This window comes from Solanum pennellii, chromosome 10 (assembly GCF_001406875.1).
Source record: "Solanum pennellii chromosome 10, SPENNV200".
Classification (NCBI taxonomy): Eukaryota; Viridiplantae; Streptophyta; class Magnoliopsida; order Solanales; family Solanaceae; genus Solanum; species Solanum pennellii.
This window is the reverse complement of record NC_028646.1, coordinates 1,766,549-1,791,286: the sequence shown is the minus strand read 5'-3', so window position 1 is coordinate 1,791,286 and position 24,738 is coordinate 1,766,549. Positions and strand designations below refer to the sequence as shown.

Genomic DNA, 24,738 nt, shown 5'->3' with positions numbered 1-24,738 from the left:
TTCCATAGATTTTTGGTGATACATGATCCCTACTTGTTTTTGGCCGAAATTATTCATGGGCGTCCGTTACGACCTTATTAATGGCGTGAGTTGGTCTCGAGGGGCACACCGGCGCATTTTTAAATTCAAACTAGCTACAATGTAGGAGGATCAAATTTATTGATTTTCATATGTTATAGTCCATGAATTCTCGGTTATATGTATCTCGACTTATTTTTGATCGAAATTTTTCATGGAAGTCCGTTAACGACTTTACTAATAGCATGAGTTAGTCCCGAGGGGCACATAGACACATTTCAAGTTCAAATTAGGCCCAATGTAGGAAAAATCAAATTTACCAATTTTCATGTGCTATATAGTCCATAAATTTTTGGTGATACATGATCTCTAGTTGTTTTTGGACGGAATTTTTCATGGAAGTCTGTAACGACTTTTTTAATGGTGTGACTTGGTCCCGAGGGGCACATAAATGCATTTTCAAGTTCAAATGAGCTCCAACGTAAAAAAAATCAAATTTATCAATTTTCATTTGCTATAATCCATAAATTTTTGGTGATACATAATCTGGACTTGATTTTTACCGAAAAAGTTTCATAAATATCTGTTACGACCTTATTAATGGGGCGAGTTGATCTCGAGGAGCAACAAACACATTTTCAAGTTGAAACATATTAATATGTTGTATTTACAATTTGCTAATGTTTTGTTTGTAAAAATATTCAAATTAGATGAGATATACTAGTTTGAAATCTTCAAACCTATTTCACAAAAATATGATTTAAACAAGTCACAATAAAAAAAAATACTAGCCATATAAAACCTAAATATTTTCTCTATAAAAACCATAACTATGTACTATAAAAAGAATTGTTATGTTCAATCAAAAAGGTCTATTTTTTTTTCTGAGACAACAGAAATAGGACTATTTATATAAAAACAATTAAAATGTTCAATTGACATTTGGAGGAAAATTCTCCTTTCTTTGAGTAACTTTTAATTTAATATTTTCTTTGATTCGTTTTAATTTATCTCATGTATTTTAATTAAACACACAATTTTAAAAAATTGTGAAAAGATTTTACAATATTCTCAGATTAACTGAATTTTAAATCCAAAAATATACCTTATTTGTACATTTTCTGCGTCTATTCTCTAATGCACATTAGTTAATCACTTAAATATACCACATTTTTAAATATTATGCCATAAATCTCAACCTATTTTAGTTGACACTACAAAAAGAAACTTTTGGTGGCAAATAATATAAATATTTCCACGTGCTATCATATATTTGTCGATATATATTTTAATAAATAGTTGGTAATATAATATAAATATTCGATGGTTTAGATATTAAATTTGTAAAAAGGTATTTCGCTTGTGCATATTTTTTATAAGGATAATAATAAAATAATATATGTAAAATATCACGTTTCTACAAGTTTTCTATCTGAATTATCAAATATTCTCTTTTTCTTAGGGGTATACAAAAACGAACAAACCATAAAGTCAAATCGAAAAAGTGTTATTAGTTCATTACTATTGGGTTAACGACTTTTTAATGATTTTATAAAAAAAATTATCGGGTTATGGATATGGTTTGGGTTTCTTAATTTGAGTTAATTGGATAAATTGATAACTAATTAAGACTATAGTAATTTACTATTTTATCTATACGTAAATATTAATCTCAGTACCTTACTAGTTATTGTCTTTGCCTTTTAGCATTCTATTTATACTTTATTGGTGACTTTGAATTTACAACTTTACATTATACAATACGTCAAAAAATAAAATAAGAACATATTTCTTTTCATTTCTCTTTATGTTATACTTTGTATAGTTCTTTTCATGTTAGCGTTCAATTGTTGGAGAATTCATATATTTATTTATAAGTATTTTATTATTGATTAAATAAAAATTCAAAAATCGTTAAAAAAGTAACTTATTGATTTAACCTATTTAAATTGAAAATTGATAAATCAAACCGAATCTACCGTTGTACACTCTCATTTCTACCTAAAATATCACCAACTATTAATCTAACATACCATAATAATAGATTGTTTTCTTTTCAAATATATATAAATTACGATTATATTTCAAGTAGAAAAACGAGATAGTTCAAATAAAAAAATAGAAATAAAATAATATTTCATATTAAAAAACCAAAAATGTAACTTTCATGTTCAATACTCAAAGACCACACAATACTAAGAAGAGGAGAAAATCAATTCTCCTCAAATTTCATCAATTCATCAAAATGCAAATGGAAACCAATTTTTTGATTCCATTTTTCACAATTTTCATCCAATTGATGGCTACTCATGTGAAACCCCAGCTGATCGAGTCGCAATTGAGTTTTCCTAGCTGTACGGCGACGGATCCGGCACTTAATTACCGGCCGGTCATCGGAATTGTGAGTCATCCCGGCGACGGAGCTTCCGGTCGTCTCAACAACGCCAGTGATGTCTCATACATAGCTGCTTCTTATGTCAAGTTTGCTGAAATGGCTGGTGCTAGAGTTATACCGATTATATATACAGAGCCTCCTGAAATTATCAATCAAGTAAATACTTTACTTCCTAACTTTAATTTTAGCTGTACTTACTATCTCCTTCGTTTCAGTTTCTGTGATTGTGTTTGATGTACATGAAGTTGACTTTTGAAACTTGTTCGTAGTGTTAGAAGACGATCTACTGTCAGTATATCCTTCTACTGTCAGTATATCCTTGAAAGGTCAGACGGAGAGAATAATCGGACTCCTCGAGGGCTACTTAAGGCAGTTTAGTGTAAACTAGAAGGACTAGAGCTGATGATATAATTTAACAACCAAAAAGCTATGCATTGAACTTGAGCATAAATAAGTTAGAGTAGATGTTTTATCTTACCTTATCAAAAAGTTGAAACTGAGTATAATATTCTAATGATGAATCATCTGAACATCCATGTACTAGCTGAAAGTGGTTCGATATTTAATATATATGCATAGAAAGTAGTTTTAATCATGTAGAAATAGTATGTTTTTCCGTCGAAGGGGAATCAGATAAACCCCTAACCCACGAGTTGGCTCTGCTCCTGGGTCTGAGTAGAGTGTATGGATACAAAAAGCATTTGTATGGCTGATGTCAACTAGTTTTTGTTTGAAATATAGTTGATTTGATTGACTGATTGGCCTAGTACAAGTTCCCAAAACTACTTAGATCCTTATGGTTTAAGTATGTCACTGTCTTTTATCATTTAAGTATGTCACCATCCTCAAAGCAAGCGCGGGGCCTGACTCTTTTATATAGACCAAACACGTTTATTTATCTGATCTAAAAGTTTACCATCCTTTTATGGTTGAGGGAATGGGTTGTGACCCACTTTATATGGTCTTGGGAAATCCTCTACTCATGAGGTTGTTTTGGGGTTGTGTTAGGCCCAAAACCCATTTCTTCACTTGGTATCAAGTCAAACCCATTGATCTCTATTGTTATGTTTCTTAATGTTGGATCTCCTTGTTATGTTATTGAAACTCTAGTTGTTCAATCCTAGCGTGGAGTGGAGTGTTAAGTCCCACATTGGTTGAGAGAATAGGTTGTGATCCTCCTTATATGGTCTTGGGCAGTGCTCCCCTTATGAGCTTACTTATGCGGTGGAGTTAGGCCCAAAGTCGATTTTTTTCACACTTCTTTTTGCTCTAATTTTAGCCTGCTCTTGTGTTTGGAAATAATAATAATCCCTTCAATCTTTCACTACATAAACTTCTTATTGTGTATATTTAAATGATGATTGCGTACATATTGGCCTGAAGGCATCTAAAAACCACTAAGCTATTTTAAAAGACCTGACAAAGCATGTTATTATCTCTCATCTTCGCATTTGCAGTGTGGCATCTCACATATGTTACTCAATGTATGTGCAGAAACTTAATCTAGTCAATGGAATTATCTTCACTGGAGGGTGGAGCAAGAAGGGTCTCTACTTTGAAGTTGTTAAAGGAATATTCGAGGTAACTTTCTCCTGTTTTTACACTTTCTACTAATTATGTCACTGCTGCTGCAATTTTTCTTCACTTGAAAAATACCCTGTATGTGAACCTGCATGATGCCTGGACAAAAGCTTGACACAAACAATTACTTTGAATAGGATATCTACGAGCTTGTATACTTTAATTTACATACATTATCTGCTAATTATCATCATCTTAAGGGTTGTTTTTGTTTTTTTCGAAGATGTTTGTATCAACATTGTTTGTACAATGATTGTAAGCTTTTTCCTGATATTGCAGAAAGTTCTGGAGAAGAATGACGCGGGTGAGCATTTCCCTCTTCTTGCCATCTGCTTGGGTTTTGAACTTTTAACAATGATCATCTCCAAGGTAATGAAGGCGTATGGGAAGATAGAGTTCGTGCTCTTAAGTTTATCAGAAGGCACTTAAATTTGAGAAGTCGGGAACTGTTTTAACACAGAGTAATTTGTTCTATATACACTTGATGTGAAATCTCTGGACTAGCGAACAAACTTTAACGGGGTGTAAAATTTCTATGGCAAGTCAAAAAGAGCTTACACATTCCGGATAAAGTTTAAGCTCTCAATACTTGTGCATCCTTAGTATATCCAAAAATTCAAATATCTTTATGAATAGGTAATAAAATGCTCGTTGTTTGTGGTATTACTCTATTATCCTAGAGTAGTTATTTGGGGAGGACTCCAAAGGAAATTTTGAGGTAGAACATAAAAAGGGGTGTTGGATCATATCTTGATGAGGAGTAAGAAGTTATTGCAGATAATATCAGTAATCGGTATTTAATTATATATTCTGGTCGACATTATATTTGCTTTTTCTTTCTGATTTGTGCAGTGAGTTCTAATTCGTTTTTACCTATGCCCAATTTCACAATATTCTACTAACTGTACTTGACTATAATTCATGCCTTGTTGATATTTTGCTAATTACTTCTGGAATAAATTATTTGACACATCAAAGCTACTGTGTTTCTCTCAAGTAACCCATGACCCAAACACATGATGTGAGAGACCACCTTTTAAAGTAGTGTAGGGGATCATTATTCCTCAATACCTGTGTGAACCAAACAACTCTGCTCAGTGTTTCACTCCTGTTTTTTTCTGTTATGTTGATATTAACATTTTTTAAAACTTTTTTTTGATGTTATAGGACAATAACATTCTTGAGGAATTCAGTGCATCGCATCAAGCGTCTACAGTACAATTTGTAGAAAATATAAAATTTGAAGGAACAGTTTTTGGAAGGTATAAATTTCCTTTTCACGCCTGCTCTTATTGTTGAATATTAGTTTTTTTCCCCTCTCTTCTCTTTCTCCCTCTTCTTTCCTCCTCCATTTATGTTCCACTCGGGAAATTCCCAGATTACCCTCATTTAAAGGCTTTAAATGCTAGATTTTAAAAAAAAGTTCAAGTTCAAGTGCCTGAATGACAGGAAATCATAAATAGTGTGTGTTTTCAGATTTTGAAAATTCAAAGGGTTTGTATAATACTTTTTTTCCCTATGTGGTATTAGTAATCACATAATAGGGAAGTGTGGATGTTTGAACAACCAAGATTAAGACTTGGCATTGCAATCTGATTTGCTATAAGTGTGCATATTTTCTTGCACGTGTGGTTCTGAAACAATCGTTTTGAGTGTAGACTGATCCTAAAAGAATAAAAGGGAATCGGTGGTATTATGAGCTATAATACATGTAGCACCAGTTTTGAACTGGTGTGACATGTATGTGAACTCTTAGTTAGGTTTGAAAATATGTCTAGAGATAAGCAATAAAATTGCGTGTAATAATACCGGATACTTACACCCACCGGCCACCCGCAATGGGATACGTATCCATAACCAAGTTCATGTAGTAGGTTATGAGCTCAGTGGGAAGGCATTGTCTCTTATTTTTCTCCCTGCATTCTAATTGAACTGTAACAAGACACATTTGCCAATTTCTTTTTAAAGAAACAAATATAGTAACTCATGTGAATTGAATATTTATATTATTTGACACCTACGTCAACAGTTTTATAATGTATGAAGGGCCCTCTGGTAATTCTAATTTTGACAATAGACAATTGGCTAATGAACGGTTTCCTGCAGGTTTCCACCTGTGCTGCTAAAGAAGATGACTACACATTGTCTTGTGATGCAAAATCATCGTGTGCGTTTCACATGATAGGTTTTTCTTTTCCATTCGTCGCACTTCCGTCTCTGTACATTATTTTTGGTCAGTACAAGATTTACTATCTTTTTTCTCTTTTTGAGGTGGAGACTGTGATGACTTCACGATGATACTCTTTGTACTTTGTGAGATCATGATTACTCCCGAATGTACTCTACAGAAAAAGTATTCCAGCTATTTTGTGTAGTTTTATGTCTTGTATCATGTCTGAAACGGTTAGAACTTAGAAATACCAGGATTCCTTGGTTTCACTACGAATAATTGGGCATCTTTACCTGCCTTTGGATTACATACATATCTGTTTCATTGCCTGCAGAATTCATTCAAGTTGCTTTCTGCAGCTCTACTGCGATTTCTCTGGACAACATTCTTCATATTCCTAATGAGTATTTGTCATCAGTAGTAACATTACTTAAATATGAACTAGACTTTGTTACTATTACATTGGAAAAATTCTTTATCCTGATTCATTGGGTAGTGTATGCTCATTGGGCCAGAGAACTACCCTTGTTATTAATAACTTTTTTTTATAGGTTAAGATTGTATGGTTCATAGTTGTAGATCAAATCATTCTTCCAGCGATTCGTGATTACAGCATAAAAGGACTTTGTTAGTGCAATGACGGGGAGAAATCAGTTTCAAACGAATATATGCTAATCTTAGAATGAATTCTATGCATGCTAGATATTGCCATTTGGCTTTCAACTTTTATCTGTATTATCCTAGTCCCAAGGACCTTATTTGGCACTTTTGGATTACTGTGATGAGGCTGAATAATTGTTTTCTCATGCTACAGTTTGGTATATCACCAGAAAGGCTTCAAGCAAATAATGACCTGTGTGGCTTTTTCAAGATATTGACAACTAGTGTTGATAAGAAAAACAAGGTAGATGACATATTTTATCCCTTCGCCCCTCTCTGGAATATCTGTGAGAATCTCATCAAATTGTACGGAGTCTAGTATAAAGTAGTTGAAGTGTTGAACCTTTTTGTTTCTGATTTGTTTAAAAAATTGATTCAGGCCTATGTCTCCAGTGTTCAAGCACAACACTATCCCATAACTGCACTCCAGTGGCACCCAGAGGTACTGTCTTTGGTTACTGTCTTCTTGTCTGTAATTCCATCTGAGATAAACAGGATTTAGTTGTTAATTGAAGTACAAAAACGTTGTTGTTAGATCTGATAACATGTCAGGTAGTATACAGTTTCTTACTTTATTTTGTGTGGATTTGTTGCTTTTCCCTATTATGTAAATATCTCATCACAGTCTGCTCTGCGGATTGAGGGTAGGTTTCTGTCAGACAAGCATGCCTTAAAGTTTATATCACGCCTTTATTTTCTAGACTGCATGATTTAGATTTTGTCTCTGAAATGGTATTATCAACAGTATGTATTCTGTTCCTCCCATGTCTAGCCGGGGATGACCATAGGAGTGATTGCATGCATGACTTATGAGGTTCTATTAAGTGAGGAATAGTGATACGGTTTTTTACATGCCTGAATGGCTATTTCTTGAAGGGAATTGTTGAACTTAGTGTGATAACTCAAGCTCTTTGACGACATTTTCCACTAGAAGTTTGAAATTTAACTGCATTACTTCGTCATGGTAATTGCAGAAAAATGTTTTCGAGTGGGGTTCATCACAGATTCCACATACCGAGGATGCAATCCAAGTGAGTCAACATGTTGCCAACTATTTTATCAGGTATTGACCTTTTCTTCTCAGTGTTCTTGCCCCGTAAGGTTGCGGAATCTTGGAATTAGTTCAGACACAGCACACAATAGGGAGGCAGGAGAATGCTTTCCAATTTCTAATATATGATGTTCACATTTTAATTTTGGAAAATGATTTTTGACATCGATTTGCTTACAAAATGAAACTGCAATAAATGTTTCAGATAGCTCATGCTTTTCTGATGGGAAGCTATAAGCTGATCCTCCTACTGTTCACCTCACCAGTGATGACTGTTTTATTACATCATCAAAGAAAATGAGAGAAACGCACAAGAACAACCCTTTACGTAATCCATAATTATTAGCTCGTTTCAAACTTCTTTCCCTCTCTGTCTGCAGTAGAAAGTGAGACAAAGTTATGCTGAAACCTATCAATTTCTGAATAAAGCCGTGCTTCTTGTTTTGCCTCTTCGTTTATTTATTTTTCCTTGTAAATTACAGTGAAGCTAGAAAATCTTCTAATAATAAGCCGGCGACCAGCAAAGTACTTGACAACCTCATCTACAATTACAGTCCCTCTTATGCTGGGAAGGTTCGGTAAGTTCACATCACCCTCTTTACTGGTTGAGATTCTTCTTAAGAATACAAGACGAAATTCAAGACTCTCGTGTCTGTGTAATGTAGGGGGAGCTTTGAGGAGGTCTACCTCTTCACTCCGCGTCCTACCTTGAGCTCTCTGTAGATGCATGTGAACTGCAAAAGCATCGACTAATTGCATGATCAAAGATTATTGATGAAGATACATGTCATTAGTGGATGTTGATCACGGGTTGTGCTCGTCTTCAAATTTCCAGTTATTCAGCGATCTCCCAGGAAACGAATAACTTTACACTACTTGGATGATGATTGTTTATAATTGTTCCATCATCCACCTTCTGTATTCAGGTTTGCATGATCTGAATTGGGGCACAAGTCTCTGAACCTCTATGCTTTCCAAGTGTTTGTAGTAATTACAAATTTTATTTTGTACTATATAGGAAGATAATTTATATTGATAAACATTCAATCATCATTAATGATATTGTTTTGCTTACAACTAAGTATCAAAGTGTTTGGAACCTAGTTGACACTTGTTAGATGATTCAACATGGATCAATTTTGTTTTTCTCATACAATAGTTTGAATCTTTTTTAGAGTTTTTTTTTTCTTCTTTCTATTTCATTGTGTTTCCGACTTCATACGTAACAAGACTTGAACATGTAAACTCTAATTAATGATGAAACAATACTTTCAACTTCGCTACAACTCTTGTTGATTTCCTTTTCATTTCCCTCCGAGTAACAAATTAGAAACTTTATTTTGTCATTGTAAAAAAAAGGTGATTACAGATATAAATCGAAGTTTGAATAGCCTAGTGCGGGTTACATCTACGTTGTTTGCGAGCTAATGCACAAGAATCAATCTCATAAACTTTAAATTTCAAATCCAAATATAACCCAGTAAATCGAAGTTGGAATTGCCTAGTGCAAGTTACTACTGTAAATTTACAATAGAAGCGGGGATAGAGTAAAATGTATAAGTTTGATAAAACCCAAATATAAAAAGGCTAGAATCGATCTCATAAGCTTCAAATTCCGAGTCCGTTTCCGAAAAAATAACATCAAATTTGTAAATCTCTAATGCTAGACTAGACCATCTCCAAGCACGTGAAATGCACGTGAGTTCCCAAAAATCTCTAGGCCCTAGCATATAAAAAGCTCCAAGTCCATTACAATGGCGGGAAATAGTGTGCCCTTAGGAGGGAAATTTTGGATTCTCTTTTCTTCTCTGTGAGATTTGACCCGATTCATATTCGACGTACCCGATAATGGCGGATATCGAAACCCTAGGCATCGTCGATGAGATTCAAGCTCTTGTATCAGACAAACTTCAAGTGGTATATCTATATCTTTTTTCAGTTTTTGTTCCTTTTTTGTTAAATTTATGATAAAGTTTCGATTTTTGTGTTTATAGTTGCATCTATAGTTGACCCATTGTAGGTTATTTTGTATTCCATCAGCTCCTTTAATTTTGATAGTTTTGCTAAAAAGATGCCATTTTTCTTTATTGATTTACGAAGTTCAGTTTTTTTTTGTTGTTCAGAATGTTTTTTGCTTGTGTTAATCTCTTCATTCCTACTATTTTCTTGAACTGAGGGTATATCGGACACAATCTCATCTGGCTACACACTATCCTTCCCCGACTCCACTTGAGGGATTACACTTTGTATGTTGTTGTTGTAGAAAGTTTGTTGCTTGCAATCGTTATGTTTATGATTTCCATAATAATTGACCTATTGAAGGTGATTCTTGATTCCATCAGCTCCTTACTTTTGATAAATTTGTAATAAAAGACTAGGATAATGATGAGCAGAAGATCAAGTTGAACTTCATCTTACTGCTATTTTTGGTGTAATCAGTTTTACTCTAATGATACGGTGAGTACCGTAGATGTTTTAAAATCCTTTTAGCTAGAGAGAGAAGACACTAGAGCTCTACTGTAAATATGGTTTCAGTAATATCCAAGTGCTGTTTTGATCCCTGATATAATACGAAGTTAATGATGAGAAGCAATCCAGGAACTAATAGCTCTCGAAGATGGAAGCTAGATCAAGAAATGAGTTCAAGAGTTCTAACTGTAGAAGAAGAGAGTTTAGAGAAGAAAGAAGTTGTATTTCATTCAGTGAATCCCAAGTGTACTTTTTACAGCTTTATTATACAGATTGAAATGGAATCAATTACAAAATGAATCACGAGCTGCTCAACCAGAGTTGTAACTGATTAACTTCACAATCATCTAAGCTTCTATTTTTATTGGCCTGCAGGTTTCGTACAAGTGGCTGAGTCGAAATTTTTTGGTGTCATCAAATTCTGCAAAGAGGTGAGCTTTTATTTTTTTTTATTTTTTGTTAAGTATGTTTTGGTTTACTCACCTGGTAATGCCAAGGCTAGTTGGTTGTTTACAACAGGTTGCTTCAGGAATTTGTTGAAAAGCATGGAAATGGTGTTGAAGTGGTCTACAGCTTGTCTGGCTGGTTGAAAGATAGCCCTTCAACCTACCATATAAGACTTGTCACTTCTGCTAACCTCGCAGGTTCGATATCCTTTTAAATGTTATTTTGTTATAAAATAATTTATTTGACCGAACGTAACTACACGGTACATTACATTATCACTGCTGTATCATCTCTATCCTTAATATCATTTTTGCGTTGGAGCGGGCTGAGCTTGTTGCGCCTTTTTCGATCTTTTATCATTATTTTGTCATTGTCTCACCAATTTAGCACCTTGGTTGGAACCGTATGAAGGATGTTCGTGATATATCAACTTCAAAATTTTGTCAAGTCAGTATTGGGGTGCTGATAGCTGAACTAAATTCTCGTTAGTTGCTTCATGGTTTTGCCATATGTCTAAAGACTGGTGTATCTTCTTGGTACCACTTCTTTCATACTAAAAATCTCAGTTATTTGAAGTAAAAAAGGTTTTCTTCATAGAGAAACAAAGAGTAACATTACGTACAAGGCTAATGTTTCTCTTTAATATAACCGTGTTCTTATTTACATTGGTAAGTTACAGTGAGAGTATGTTTGGCATTCATAAGCTTAGTATTTGGTTCAGCAAATGCTAATGACAATATCAGCAGTCTGAAAATCTAGAACTCTTAAAGTTATACAAGCTTTAATAACAACCTTGTTTGGTGTGGTTGAGATTCTTTTCAGATCTAGCAAGTAGTTTAACTCTATTGATCCTGCAAGAAACGAATAACAAAGATGAAGAGTTTGAGACTATTATTAGAAATATTATTGGATTGATGCCCATGATCCAACTCATGACATCATAAACTGGTTTACTATATCAATTCTGATGAAGAAGTGCATTGAGACTTAAGAGGGTTCTTTGTTACATAAGTTTGTTTGCAGCTTTCCTACCCTCATCTGCTTTTGAGAAGTTGACATTTGTTTGAATCTAGCATGTTAGAAATGCCATTTTACCTTTTCCTTAAGCTTTTTATGTGTGTGGCATTTTGATGGAGATATGCCAGAAGTTAAGTATTATGTATTTCTACATTTCTACTTCTTCTTCATGCGCTTTTGTTCTGTGGCAAGTTGTTGCAACTATTTATCAAAGCCCAACCGGCTATTTCTATGCAGAAGCCAAGAAAGAATTTTCAGATGATTGCTCAGTCCAGGTCTATAGCGTGCAAGCTTGCATCCCAAAGGATCCAGTGGCCCTCTGGAATTCTGAATTTGTCCAGGCCGAAGAGCTATTTAGGCAGTCCCTCTCAGCTGATAATTGTTTGCTCGATAATAGGTATAGTACTTGTGTTTCAGAGTCTTCAAGATAAGCCTTCATCTCTACTCTGGAGTGACCTTTTTTTTTCCCCACACCCGATATGCGTATCATTATGACTTTTGAGAACCATTTATTATTTCAAAATTGGTTAGGTAATCCATGCTATGAAATACACATGTGCTGGGTGGTATTTGCTCCCTTTGTGATGCTTACTGGTATATTGTAGGTTTTGTGGAGTTTCAAATCCTTTCATCACGCGCAACGGTGGAGGAACAATTCCAAGCACTAATGCTGTTCCTCAGGTGAAAAGTGAAGCATCAGGACTTCGTAATAGTAACTCTACTGCTCAAGTGAAACCTGAGCAGAAAAAGGTTCAACTACCAAGTCCTAGTGCCAGTGTACCATCTTCACATGTGGTTGATGCCAAAAGTGAGAGTCGTGGCGCATCAGGTCCTGGAGAGGGTAGTAAGTTTGTCGCAGATAAACACAAAGTTGCTCAACTTCCACCTGCTAAGAAGGCAGTTCAGTCTGAGAAAAGTTCTAAAAATGGTGGGGCATTGGCTAATATGTGGGGTCGCATACCTACAAAGCCAAAAGTTGATATTGTTTCTGCTGCTAGCAGTGATGCCACACCAAATCCTGTTGGTTTGTACCTTTCACTGTTTGGTCTTGTGATTGAATTTGCATTATGTTTTGTTTCTTTTGTCTTGGATTATGAATTGCACTTGACTGACCACTTCCTTCCCTTTGGAACATATGTTTACTTAGGTAATGCGGCTCAGATATGTACTCCAGAAGGAATAGAAGATAGGATCAGTGATGACGATGATCAACAAGTCAGCATCAGGAGGACATCAAATGGTGAGGGGAATAGAAAAAGGAGGGTAATTTTTGATTTTTCAGATGAAGAAGATGAATTCAAGGACGCTGTCAACCTAGCCTCACCTGAACCTCCAAAGCAGAAATCTATTTTAGGATCAAAACAAACTCCTAGTACTCCAGAACTGGAAAAGCGGGAAGTCAAGAAAGCAAAGGACAGCAAGAGTCATGAGCAAGAAACAATGGAGGCTGGCAGCAAGAGTCCTGAGCAAGAAACATTCTCGAAAAAGAGTCCCGAGCAAGAAACATTCTCAAAAAGGAGTCATGAGCAAGAAAGAAAACCTTTACCTACCAGCGAATGTAAGTCTTCTAAGTTGCATTCTTCTGAGATTATTCCAGAACATGCCAGTCCTAAGAATGCCGCTGTAAAGGATGAAGTCACCAATGCTGCTCCAACTTCTCCTAAAAGAAGAAAAGTAATGAAGACACGAATTGATGAACGTGGAAGAGAAGGTATGACTTGTGATGAAATATAATTTTCTAAATTGATTATAACAGTTTGCATGGGTTAGGGTCATGCGATGGAGTGAATAAAGTTAAACGTGAGTCGACTTTTCCTCACTGTACTTGCGTTATCCTATGATCTAAAATAAAGAAAAAATAAAGGCATCTAATAATGTATTTTTTATGCTTTTTCAAGAAATCCTTTGTAGTCACAAGCCTCCCGATTGTTGCTTTCAGGCAATTTAGAGCAATCTTAAGAAATCTCCTAGTGAATTAAAGATGAATTCTTACTGAGCTAAGTAGTTGACCCATCCGAGAAGATTTGCATTGAAATTTTGTCAGTTCCTGTTCTACCATTCAATGAATTTTTATTCTTGATCCATATTTACTTATTTTATGATATGGAATTCAATTCCTTTCACATCGATACGATGAGCTCTCTACTGATTTTCTACTTAAGGGTAGGCAGATTCTATGCTTTAATTCCAATATAACTGCCTAAATGATTTTTTCCTTGCACTGATTCATTTGCTTACACTCTCCAGTGACCGAGGTTGTTTGGGAAGGTGAAGATACAGAAACAAAGGCTGACAGTAATACAATGAAGAAAGCTGACAACAATCCAGTTAATAGTACTGGTGACAGGTGAACATTATTTTGCAGTCTTTTCATTGATGTCTGGATAGTTTGCATGGTTGCTCTTATTTTGGACATTCCATGTCCTAATATATATATATTAAAAGAAAGGTCAAATACATTGACCACCCCCTAAACTTTCCATCAATATCATACTTTTAGATAAGGTGTCTAAATAAAAAGATCCGGTGAGTTTAAGGGTCCGTGTATGTATTTGGCCAGAGATAAAATTAATGACATATAATTTAAAGTATGTGCATGTTAGAGAGGCTTGCAGAGCGTTGATGCTAACTAGCCAAACATACAAAACTTTCCTATGTTTTTCATCTAAGATTTAGTTTGAGGCATGGTTACTGTCACCTTCTGTGTACAAATGCTGAACTAGTGGATACCATTACTGTTGTGGTCTTAAAATGAACCAAGCTATGCGTGTATTTGGGTCTGCAGAGAATTTCAGCTATTCTCAATTAACTTGGTCGAAGGTTTGATCATAGGTGTATTCAGGATTTGAACTTATTGGGTTTGATATATGTTCCATGTAAAAAATATTAAATTCAGAGTTTCAGTTGAACCCATGGAAAATAGATTCCATCAGCCTCTAGGTTTGATAATAGATCATCTCTATTTGTTTACGTGCAACTCCGGTTGTGATTACTACCTTCTTCATTTTTTGAGCCTTTTTCTTGTTGTCACCCTTTCCTGACTTCCTTTCTATTGTTAGTAATCTCTTAACAGTACTTTGTAAACTGTTTCTGTTTACCTGACTTGTGGTTTATTTCAGAGCACCTATGGCTAAGAAGTCTCCCGCTCTGGGAAGTACTGCACCTACAAATCAAGCCAATAAAGCAGGAAACAAGAAAGCAGGAAATAAGGATCCTAAACAAGGAAATATCCTATCATTTTTTAAGAAGAAGGCTTAGAGATGTGATTACCAAAAGGTAATCGAACTTTAGACTGATTCGCGTATGCATAGCTTTTTTAGGGCGTAGTTTGGATCACTTTCTTGTATGCGTGAAGTCCCTGGTAGAGGAAAGGGCTGTAGGTGATGGCGCGTTCTGCTTCTTATCTAGAGAGGGGTGTTCAACCACTTGATTGTAAGGAGCGTACCCTGTTGCCGCATGACTTGTGACATTTCATTGTTTGTAAAGTTGCAGATTTTACTTAATGCTCAAACTTACAGAAGTTAATGTGGTGCATCTCTTCTTTCCTTTACATACTGTGTGAAAAAGGCATAAATTGCAGTATTCTCATCATGCACTTGGAGCCGATTGGTTGGAAACAAATTATTCGGTGATAAATTATTTTGATGGGATAACTTATCTCAATGACTATTTAGGATAAGATAATCTTGAGATTATTATACACATCACATTGTAATGTGAAGTTTAATATTGATAACTCCACTGTTTGGTCATCAAGAATTTCAAAGCTCTTCATTTTGTAAACCTCATAAATCATATGAAGCTACATATATAATCCGGGGCGAAGCTAAAGTTTTGCTTAATTGGTTTGACATGATATAAAATTTGAGCCAAAATTATTATGTTCTGCATACAATATTGCGAAAAAGAGATGATCGTGAGTAGCGATACTACTTAACATTTCTACTCAATTGTTGTGTCTCATTATCAACGCACAAAAAAGACCATCATTCAAGAGAGATCTCATAGGCTTGAACTTTTTACTCGCATATTGATACATGTAGGGAAAAAAAGTGGAAGATCGGTCATTTTTCCTTTTACATTTTGTTTCCAAAATGAAATTGTATTTGAAAAATGAGTTGTGTTAAACGATGAATATAAATTGAAATTATTTTGAGATTTTGTGAATAATTAGAGCGAAAAAAGTACAAAATACATCTATATTATTTTTCAAATTATACTTTGACTTATTAATTTTTTAAAAAATGTTAGGAGTAAAAGAAATTTAATTTAATTTTTTTATATGAAATAAAAATGTTGAACACTTCCAAAATATTTTTCAAACATTTAATACTTTTCAATTTATTTATTAAAATTTTATCGAATTATTCAATTCAGCTTTTATATACGTGTCATTATATGATTGGAACAGTGACATAGTAAATCAACACTCCTTCCTCTTTAAAAAAAAAAAAAAAATCAAAGCCGCCGGAGCTCATAGATCTGAAAGGAGAAAAACCCTTCTTCTCCTCCTCCTCCGTCCAAATCTCCGGTAAGGTTCGAATTTCTCTGCATTTTCTTCAAATTACTGTATGTATTTGTTCATTTCAAGTTTTATTTTGTGTTATTTAGCTACGAATTTTGTTCGTTTAATCTGTTTTTTTGTATTGCAAGTGAATCGGTTATAGATATAGATAAATTAGTTGAGATTGAGATATATTTGATTGATGATTGATTGATTGAATCTCAGATACATCAACAAGCCTTCACTTCGGTGAGTTAAGGCTCATATTTCTATGTATTTTCTCCAAATTACAGTACGCATTTGTTCATTTTGAAGTTTTATTTCGAGTTATTTAGCTTTTATTTGTTTTTTGAATTGCAAGTAAATCGATTGTATATTTAGAGATAGATAATTTGGTTGAGATTGAGGTATATTTGATGGACTGATTGAATAGTTTTGAATCAAAACAAATTAGTTTTGCTTGATTGGCAAAAATCTTAGATTTGAAATCCCTGTTTTTGCCTGTTTTAGTAGAGTGTTTTATGTGTTTGATTAGTTTTTCCGTTTTAATAAGAATTTGTATTTGGACAAGCAGGTAAATTTGTAGAAAACAAGATGGGAGGTGGATTCAGAGTACTCCATCTTGTTCGTCCATTTCTCTCGTTCCTGCCTGAAGTTCAGAGTGCTGATCGAAAAATTCCATTCAGAGAGAAGGTTTTATACACTGTGATCTCTCTATTTATTTTCCTGGTATGCAGTCAGTTACCTTTGTATGGCATACACTCCACAACTGGTGCCGATCCGTTCTATTGGATGCGTGTTATCCTTGCTTCAAACCGTGGAACTGTCATGGAACTTGGAATCACCCCAATTGTGACTTCTGGATTGGTTATGCAACTTTTAGCTGGGTCAAAGATCATTGAAGTTGACAACAATGTTCGGGAGGACCGAGCACTTCTGTAAGTACTATAGTTCAGTAAATATGTTTTGATGTTGGGTTATCCTAAACTTGCTGGATCCCTCTCTCGATGTTGCTTCCCTTTAGTTCCAGTTGAGCTGTGTGTTTGATTGGTTCCCACTCATCTTTTAAGCTCGATTATGCAACAATTTTATTGGGATGATACATTTGGGAACATGTCAAGCAAACCGGCCTATCTGTGCAACATGCTCGCAATTTTTATATGGTTCTGCATATACTTGTGCTTACTGTTTAGTCATGTTTAGTCCCAATCCTAATGTAAGCCAGCAAAAATGTGCTGATGGAAACTTTGTAAGCTCCAGGCTCCCGTTTGTCCTTTTGTCAGTATCTTGACAGTTAGCAACAGTCGTTGCATATTGCTGATAATAAGTTGTAGAAATGTTGAAGTTGAATTGGAATTATATCTTTCATCAAGAATGGTTTATGCTAGCACAGACAAGCAATGTCAGTTTAGCCCTTCTAGACAGAGATAACACAAAACTGCACCTTTCTCCTCTTACATCACCCAAGCTATGGTCACAATTCCAAGTTATTGGCTGACCACCTTGAGTCTGCTAGTGGAACAAGTGTATTTGAGTTCCAAAGACAGCCAAACTTTCTTGGCTCCAAGAACGAGGCCAGACCTCAACAGGCACTGTACAAGAACCTGCACGGTTGCAGGTTTTGCCCGGATTTATACTAGTATAGACAATAGAGACCATTTATTCCTCAGCTGTTAGCTGACTGAGAAAGTGAAAAAGAAAGTGTAAACTATTTTTGGGATAAGTATGTTCAATTTGCAAAAAGAAAATAGATGGAAGACTATAAATGAAGTAATTGAAAGTTTGGGTGTGATATCTGTTTCTTAAGTGCATCTTATCTGTCAAGTGAAGTTTTAAGCTCGTCTTTCTGCATTTTTGTTTGTGGTATTACACTTCACTCAATTAACCAGTCGTGAGTTTTTGTTACGTCTGTATGCCTTTGTAGCTCCACTTTCTATATTTTTAGGCTATGTAGTCATTCTGATTAGCTATAATAATCTCGCAGCGCTTTCATGATATCACTCATCGGTATTCTTTTTTGTTTCAGGAATGGTGCACAAAAGTTATTAGGGATTCTCATAGCTATTGGTGAAGCAGTTGCATATGTTCTCTCTGGCATGTACGGCAGTGTTAGTCAGCTTGGGGTTGGAAACGCAGTGCTGATAATCATTCAACTGTGGTTTGCTGGCATAATTGTTATTTGCCTTGATGAGCTCCTTCAGAAAGGATATGGTCTGGGCTCCGGTATCTCACTTTTTATAGCTACCAACATGTGGTAAGCTTCTGATCTTATCTCCTCTCAATTACACAGGTACTACAACTTGTTCCAAACTTTATTGAAATTTTGCTGGTTTCTTCTCCAGCGAGAACATCATCTGGAAAGCATTTAGTCCAACCACAATCAACAGTGGTCGTGGAGCTGAATTTGAAGGAGCTGTTATAGCTTTATTCCATTTATTGATCACTCGAACTGACAAGGTTCGTGGACTTCGTGAGGCATTCTACCGGCAGAACCTTCCGAACGTAACAAACTTGCTTGCCACAGTCTTGATCTTCCTTATTGTTATCTACCTGCAAGGGTTCCGTGTTGTTTTGCCCGTAAGGTCAAAGAATGCCCGTGGACAGCAGGGTTCATATCCAATTAAGCTGTTCTACACTTCCAATATGCCCATTATCTTACAATCAGCACTTGTATCCAATGTTTACTTCATTTCCCAGGTATATGCCTTTTTTGCAGATAATATTAAACAAATGTTAGTGGTTACCTAGTTCTGTAAGCTCTTTACAGCGTCATCATCTGAATACATTTGTATGTTCGCAGTTGCTGGATAGGAAGTACAGTGGCAATTTTTTTGTGAACCTCTTGGGCAAGTGGAAAGAATCTGAATATTCTGGTCAATCTATACCTGTCGGTGGTCTTGCCTATTATATTACTGCACCATCAAGGTAACTTATCTCTCTGTCTCACTATAAGCCTCAATATATGGGAATTTCTTTCTCAAAACTTCACTTGCACTTATGACTCCCAATTGCAGCTTGGCGGATATGGTAGCACATCCTTTCCACGCTATATTCTACATTGTGTTCATGTTATCAGCATGTGCCTTATTCTCAAAGACTTGGATAGAAGTATCAGGATCATCAGCAAGAGATGTGGCTAAGCAGTTAAAGGTATAAGCTGATGATTTTGTCTGTTTTCACATTCTTGTGTGCTTTTATACGAGCAAATAAATGGGGACAACACTTCACAGTTAGAAGAATTACAATGAAAAGAGCTTGCTTGTGGCTTAAATTTGTTTATGCTAGACAGATACAAGTAGTGATTATACCAGAATAGAATTGCATTGCTTTTTCTGCGTGAAGATTCTCAGTGTAGATTTTACTGCAAGACAGATTTGTAATCGAGAATATCCTTTTCTTTTATTTATCCAGGAACAACAAATGGTGATGCCTGGGCATAGGGAATCGAATTTGTACAAGGAGTTGAACCGTTATATACCAACAGCTGCAGCCTTTGGCGGTGTCTGCATTGGCCTGTTGACTGTGTTGGCTGATCTGATGGGGGCAATTGGTTCAGGGACAGGAATTCTATTGGCTGTTACTATCATCTACCAGTATTTCGAGACATTTGAGAAGGAAAAAGCCAGTGAAATGGGTTTCTTTGGTCTTTAAAACAACGCCTTAATTCAATTTTGTTTACTCTCTATCGCGTTGCAATGTGTAAGTAGGTTTTCCTTCTCTTATATAGTCCGAGATCAGAGAAGACTGAGTTTGTGATTAGCTTCTACGTCATGTATCAACTATAGCTTGACTAGGTATAATCTATTTTGTATCAAAGGTACTTGCTATTCTTGCTAGTTGATAAGGTTAGTGAAAATCTTTGAAGGAACATTTAACACACATTTTGAAGGTGTTTCATAATGAGTTATATAACTGAGCATTTGCAAGTCTATTGTGTAAATTTCCAGATTGCTTGCAAATCCTTCTTTATTTGATTATTTGTGCAAGGTCAAGATTTTAGTTAGGACATGTACGTTACTACTTTTATGATTCAATTTGTTCGTCGAGTGGATATGAGAATCTTTGAATTTTATGATCTTAAACATGTAACTTTACTATTTAGATTCGATATTTTAAGTCGCAACCAAGTTTAAATTCTTGAAGAAAAGTTCGCTTATGATCAATGATCACTTACGAGAAATTATTAATTTATCATATGTATCATATAAGTTTAAATTCTTTAACAAAAATTTGCTTATGATCAACCAATTAGGAGAAATAAATAGGGCTGGGCATTAACATCGGAAAATCAAAATATCGTATTGAATCGAAATTTTTTTTTATTTCGATTTCGGTTTTTCGGTTTTCGATTCGGTATATGTTTTTGTATTTTTTGGTATTTCGGTTTGGTTTTTGGTATGTAATTTTGTGTTATTCGGTATTTCGGTTTACTGAAATATATTATATTATAATATATATTTATATTATATTAATTATTAATGTTAAATAATAAATATTATAATATAAAATAAAAAAGTAAAAAGTAAAAGACACTTTTTGATGTAACTATTTTTAGCCCATTAAGCTGAAACAAACAAAAAAAATTGCAAATTTTTAAAAGTCCAACTAAGCAGGCCCATTAAAAAAACCAAAATAACAACACCGAATCGAAATAATAAAAACCGAACCGAATCGAATTATTTCGGTTCGGTGTTCACTACACATGGTACAAGAACCGAAACCGAAAAAACCGAAAAAAACCAAAATCGAACCGAATTACCGAATGCCCACCCCTAGAAATAATTGAATAAGTTTAGAATGAATAAATTTTTTAAATATTATTGATATATTTTTCCCTAAAAATTTAAAGCTACGATATCATTAAATAAACATAAAAAAAAACTGTATTTTCAGTTAAAATGTCTATAGAAGCTAACTAAGCAAATTTGAATGACCATGAAATCTAATTAAGAGAAGTTAGAATGACTTTTCAAAGATAAAACAAAATTGATTTTAATATTATATTTTAAATTCGAACTATAAAAGTATAATAAATTTTGTTCTAATTACCTTAAAAATTAAATATATTTAAATTTAAATCTTAAAAGTTAGATCTAACTCTAACTGTCCCATATTTTTCTTGATCTTGTCTTTTTTTTTTCTCCTTCACATAATTTCACGAAAATAATGTACAGTATACCACGTGATCTTAGTTTTAAAAAAATGCTCAATATTAAATGAATTAAAATTCAAATTTAAGTGCTGAATATGAAATTTAATGTAATAACTATTATTAATATTTTTTACTTTTTAATAATATTAGTTAGAAAATTTGTTACATAGCAACTTTTACTCATCTCTTTGGTATACTTTTGATACAAACGTATTTAACTGAGTATTCTTCGCTATTTACAGCTGTTCTCTAACAACAATAGATCCCAAGATTGTCTCAAGCAAAATCCTTTTTTTTATATATAAATATACAAAAAAATGAATATCAAATACATCATTCAACATTTCGAGTTTTTAGAAATCACTGAACTCTCAATCAACTTACAATTATTATTATTCCTGTATCTACTTTAGAAATCTCATTTTCACTATGACAATAACTAACTTGAACGCCCCGTCACCGTCACCGTCACCAACTCCCGCACCATCACCGGAACCAACTCCAGCTCCGGCTCCGGCTCCAACTCCGGCACCGACTTCGGCACCGGCACCGGCACCAACTCCGGCACCGGCACCGGCACCGGTATCAACATTGGTTGAACAAAAGGAGAATCCATTGAACAAGTCATGTGGACAGATAATCAATTGTAAAGAAGCGAAAAATCAAGTGTTGTTCTCCGTTCCGATGATTGTAGTGAACGGTTGTTTCTACTTCATAAGCCTCGTCTCCGTCATGTTTGCTGGACACCTCGGGAAGCTCGAGCTAGCTTCCTCGAATCTCGCTAATTCATGGGCCATGGTTACTGGTTTCTCATTCATGGTACGTAAAAATACATGACAATACTTTATTTACTATACTTTCTCAACTTTATACATTAAAATTGTAAGTACTATACTTTTATTTACTTAATTATATCTTTAACTGTGAACTCGTTAATTGATCATCTATATATAGGTCGGGCTAAGTGGTGCACTTGAGACATTATGTGGTCAAGGATACGGCGCGAAAATGTTCAGGATGTTAGGGATACATCTTCAAACATCGAGCATCATATCGTTCTTCTTTTCTGTCGTTGTTTCTGTCATTTGGTGGTATTCGGATCGAATTCTGATTTTACTTCATCAAGAACCAGCCATAGCACATGAAGCAGGGGTGTTCTTGAAGTTCCTCATACCGGGATTGTTTGCGTATGCTTTCTTGCAAAACATTGTGAGGTTTCTTCAAGCTCAATCGATCATTTTACCTTTAGCTTGCATCGCGGTTGCAGCTCTAGTTCTCCACATTGGCATTGCTTATGCTCTGGTGCATTGGACACATCTTGGTTTCAAAGGAGCAGCATTAGCTGTTTCGATTTCATTTTGGATCACATTCATCGCGTTGAGTCTATACGTGCTTTTCTCCAAGAAATTTAGTCATATAAGGCCCGAAGGTCTCTCATCCGAGCCACTTCAACATCTTCTTTCAAACTTGAAGTTGGCTTTGCCCTCTGCTGGCATGGTGTGGTAAGAATATTTAGTCTCGTATCTGTTAATTTTTGGTATTACAAATCAAACCTCTCTATAATGACGTCCTTTGTCTGAATATCTTAGTCGTTATAAAGAAAAAGTTGTACTTAATAAATAATGACTGTTACAGAGAGGTCTGACTGTACGGTACTGATAGAGTTTAATTGATGTGTAACAGCTTGGAGTATTGGGCGTTTGAGATTCTTGTGTTATTAGCTGGTTTGATGCCAAACGCGGAAACAACTACTTCTGTCGTTGCAATGTGGTAAGTTTTCAGCTCGGAATTGAAACACAAGCAAATTTTTCGTATTTCTTGACAGTCGAATTTCAGTTGCTGATCTAAATTTTTGTGTTACAGCGTAAATACAGAAACCATAGCCTACATGATATCTTATGGCCTCAGTGCAGCTGCAAGGTAATTTCTTATCTATTTATTTCCTTCTAATTCTAATGCTAAAACATATCTACCGTTGAATTATGCGATAATATCATTTAAACGTTCAAAATATTAGAGATATCGCGACTTTAATTACTTGATTCTGTTTCCTAGCCCCTAGGCCAAGGTCTGCACGGAACACTATGTTGATTTGTGTGACCATGTCATCTGAGATTAGACGTATAACTCTTATTTACTTAATTATGTTCTCAACGTGCAGCACGAGGGTGTCAAACGAGATAGGAGCAGGAAATATCCGCAAAGCTAAACAAGCTATGGCTGTTACTCTCAAGCTAGCTATTGTTGCTGCACTCATAGTTGATTTAGCCCTAGGTTTTGGTCATAATGCTTGGGCTGGCCTCTTCAGCGATGAAGCGGAGATTATTCGTAAATTTGCGTCAATGACACCTCTCCTATTAGTCTCTTTCTTGTTCGATTTCATACAAGGAATTCTATCAGGTTAATCAACTTACTTTGCATATATATATGTATATCTGTGTGTGTTCGCGACATTTACATTTTAGTTTTAACACGTTTAACTTGTAAATGAATATTGATCATCAGGAGTGGCAAGAGGATGTGGATGGCAACGTTTCGCAATGTGCATCAACTTGGCAAGTTTTTATTTCATTGGTATGACAATAGGCACGATCCTGGCTTTCAAGTTCAACAAAGGATATAAGGTAATTCACGTTCAATATGTTTTATATAAGGGTTTTAACTTTTATATACTGACAGAGTATCATTTTTTTTGTTTTGTTTGTGAATTATGCAGGGTTTATGGGTAGGGTTGATTTGTGGTCTAGCATGCCAATCTACTAGCTTGTTGCTATTGACATTCTTTATAAAATGGGGAAAAGAAGATCAAGTCTCAAAGGATACCAACAATGAAAATGAAGCCCAACCTTAAATTAAGCATAGAGGTTATCATGTAATTTACTTGCATTGATCATTGATGATTAATCGAGGGAATATATCTCGAACTATCGTAAATGGTAATGCCTGGGAACAAAGAGTCTAATTTGTACAAGGAGTTGAACCTCTATATACCAACAGCTACAGCTTTTGGTGGTGTCTGCATCAGCTTGTTGATTGTGTTGGCTGATCTGATGGCGGCAATTGATTCACGACAATTCAAGTTATTTTCATCAAACTCTTAAAATTCTGGACGGGTTTTACGGGTGAGCTATAGTTTGGCTCATTTTTGACACTCCTAGTTGGACTCAAGATAATTTGAATTGGGTTCAATCTCAATCTATTTTAAGAGAATCCTCGGTTGAGCCTAATTTAATTTCTAGTTTCGACATGTTTTAAAAATTTTTATTTGCATTGA

General features: G+C 34.9%; 4 protein-coding genes across 5 annotated transcripts; all 4 read left to right on the top strand.

Annotated features, from left to right (window-relative positions):
* Positions 1–2,179: 2,179 nt before the first annotated feature.
* Positions 2,180–8,959, top strand: LOC107031819 (gamma-glutamyl hydrolase 2-like). Its single transcript, XM_015233296.2, has 10 exons — positions 2,180–2,569; positions 3,908–3,994; positions 4,274–4,363; positions 5,162–5,256; positions 6,101–6,161; positions 6,979–7,068; positions 7,204–7,266; positions 7,799–7,887; positions 8,358–8,453; positions 8,541–8,959. Exons 1-10 carry the CDS (start codon positions 2,186–2,188, stop codon positions 8,596–8,598), a joined length of 1,113 nt encoding a protein of 370 aa, XP_015088782.1. The 5' UTR covers positions 2,180–2,185; the 3' UTR covers positions 8,599–8,959.
* A 664-nt stretch (positions 8,960–9,623) lies between these two features.
* On the top strand, positions 9,624–15,358 carry LOC107032134 (nucleolar protein dao-5). The gene is made up of 8 exons (XM_015233712.2): positions 9,624–9,792; positions 10,720–10,775; positions 10,864–10,988; positions 12,046–12,205; positions 12,414–12,832; positions 12,956–13,519; positions 14,056–14,155; positions 14,928–15,358. Exons 1-8 carry the CDS (start codon positions 9,724–9,726, stop codon positions 15,064–15,066), a joined length of 1,632 nt encoding a protein of 543 aa, XP_015089198.1. The 5' UTR covers positions 9,624–9,723; the 3' UTR covers positions 15,067–15,358.
* Positions 15,359–16,218: 860 nt separating this feature from the next.
* Positions 16,219–20,252, top strand: LOC107002532 (protein transport protein Sec61 subunit alpha-like). Of its 2 annotated transcripts, none has more exons than XM_015200588.2 (7): positions 16,219–16,339; positions 16,887–17,250; positions 18,339–18,566; positions 18,655–19,009; positions 19,113–19,237; positions 19,327–19,462; positions 19,724–20,252. In XM_015200588.2, exons 2-7 carry the CDS (start codon positions 16,907–16,909, stop codon positions 19,961–19,963), a joined length of 1,428 nt encoding a protein of 475 aa, XP_015056074.1. In that variant the 5' UTR covers positions 16,219–16,339; positions 16,887–16,906; the 3' UTR covers positions 19,964–20,252. The 2 variants fall into 2 exon arrangements, with proteins under 2 accessions (XP_015056074.1, XP_015056075.1); XM_015200589.2 differs by having other exon boundaries at positions 16,222–16,344.
* A 1,641-nt stretch (positions 20,253–21,893) lies between these two features.
* Positions 21,894–24,738, top strand: LOC107032616 (protein DETOXIFICATION 18-like). Its single transcript, XM_015234211.2, has 7 exons — positions 21,894–22,283; positions 22,419–22,966; positions 23,148–23,234; positions 23,328–23,384; positions 23,626–23,864; positions 23,970–24,088; positions 24,181–24,738. Exons 1-7 carry the CDS (start codon positions 21,894–21,896, stop codon positions 24,313–24,315), a joined length of 1,575 nt encoding a protein of 524 aa, XP_015089697.1. The 3' UTR covers positions 24,316–24,738.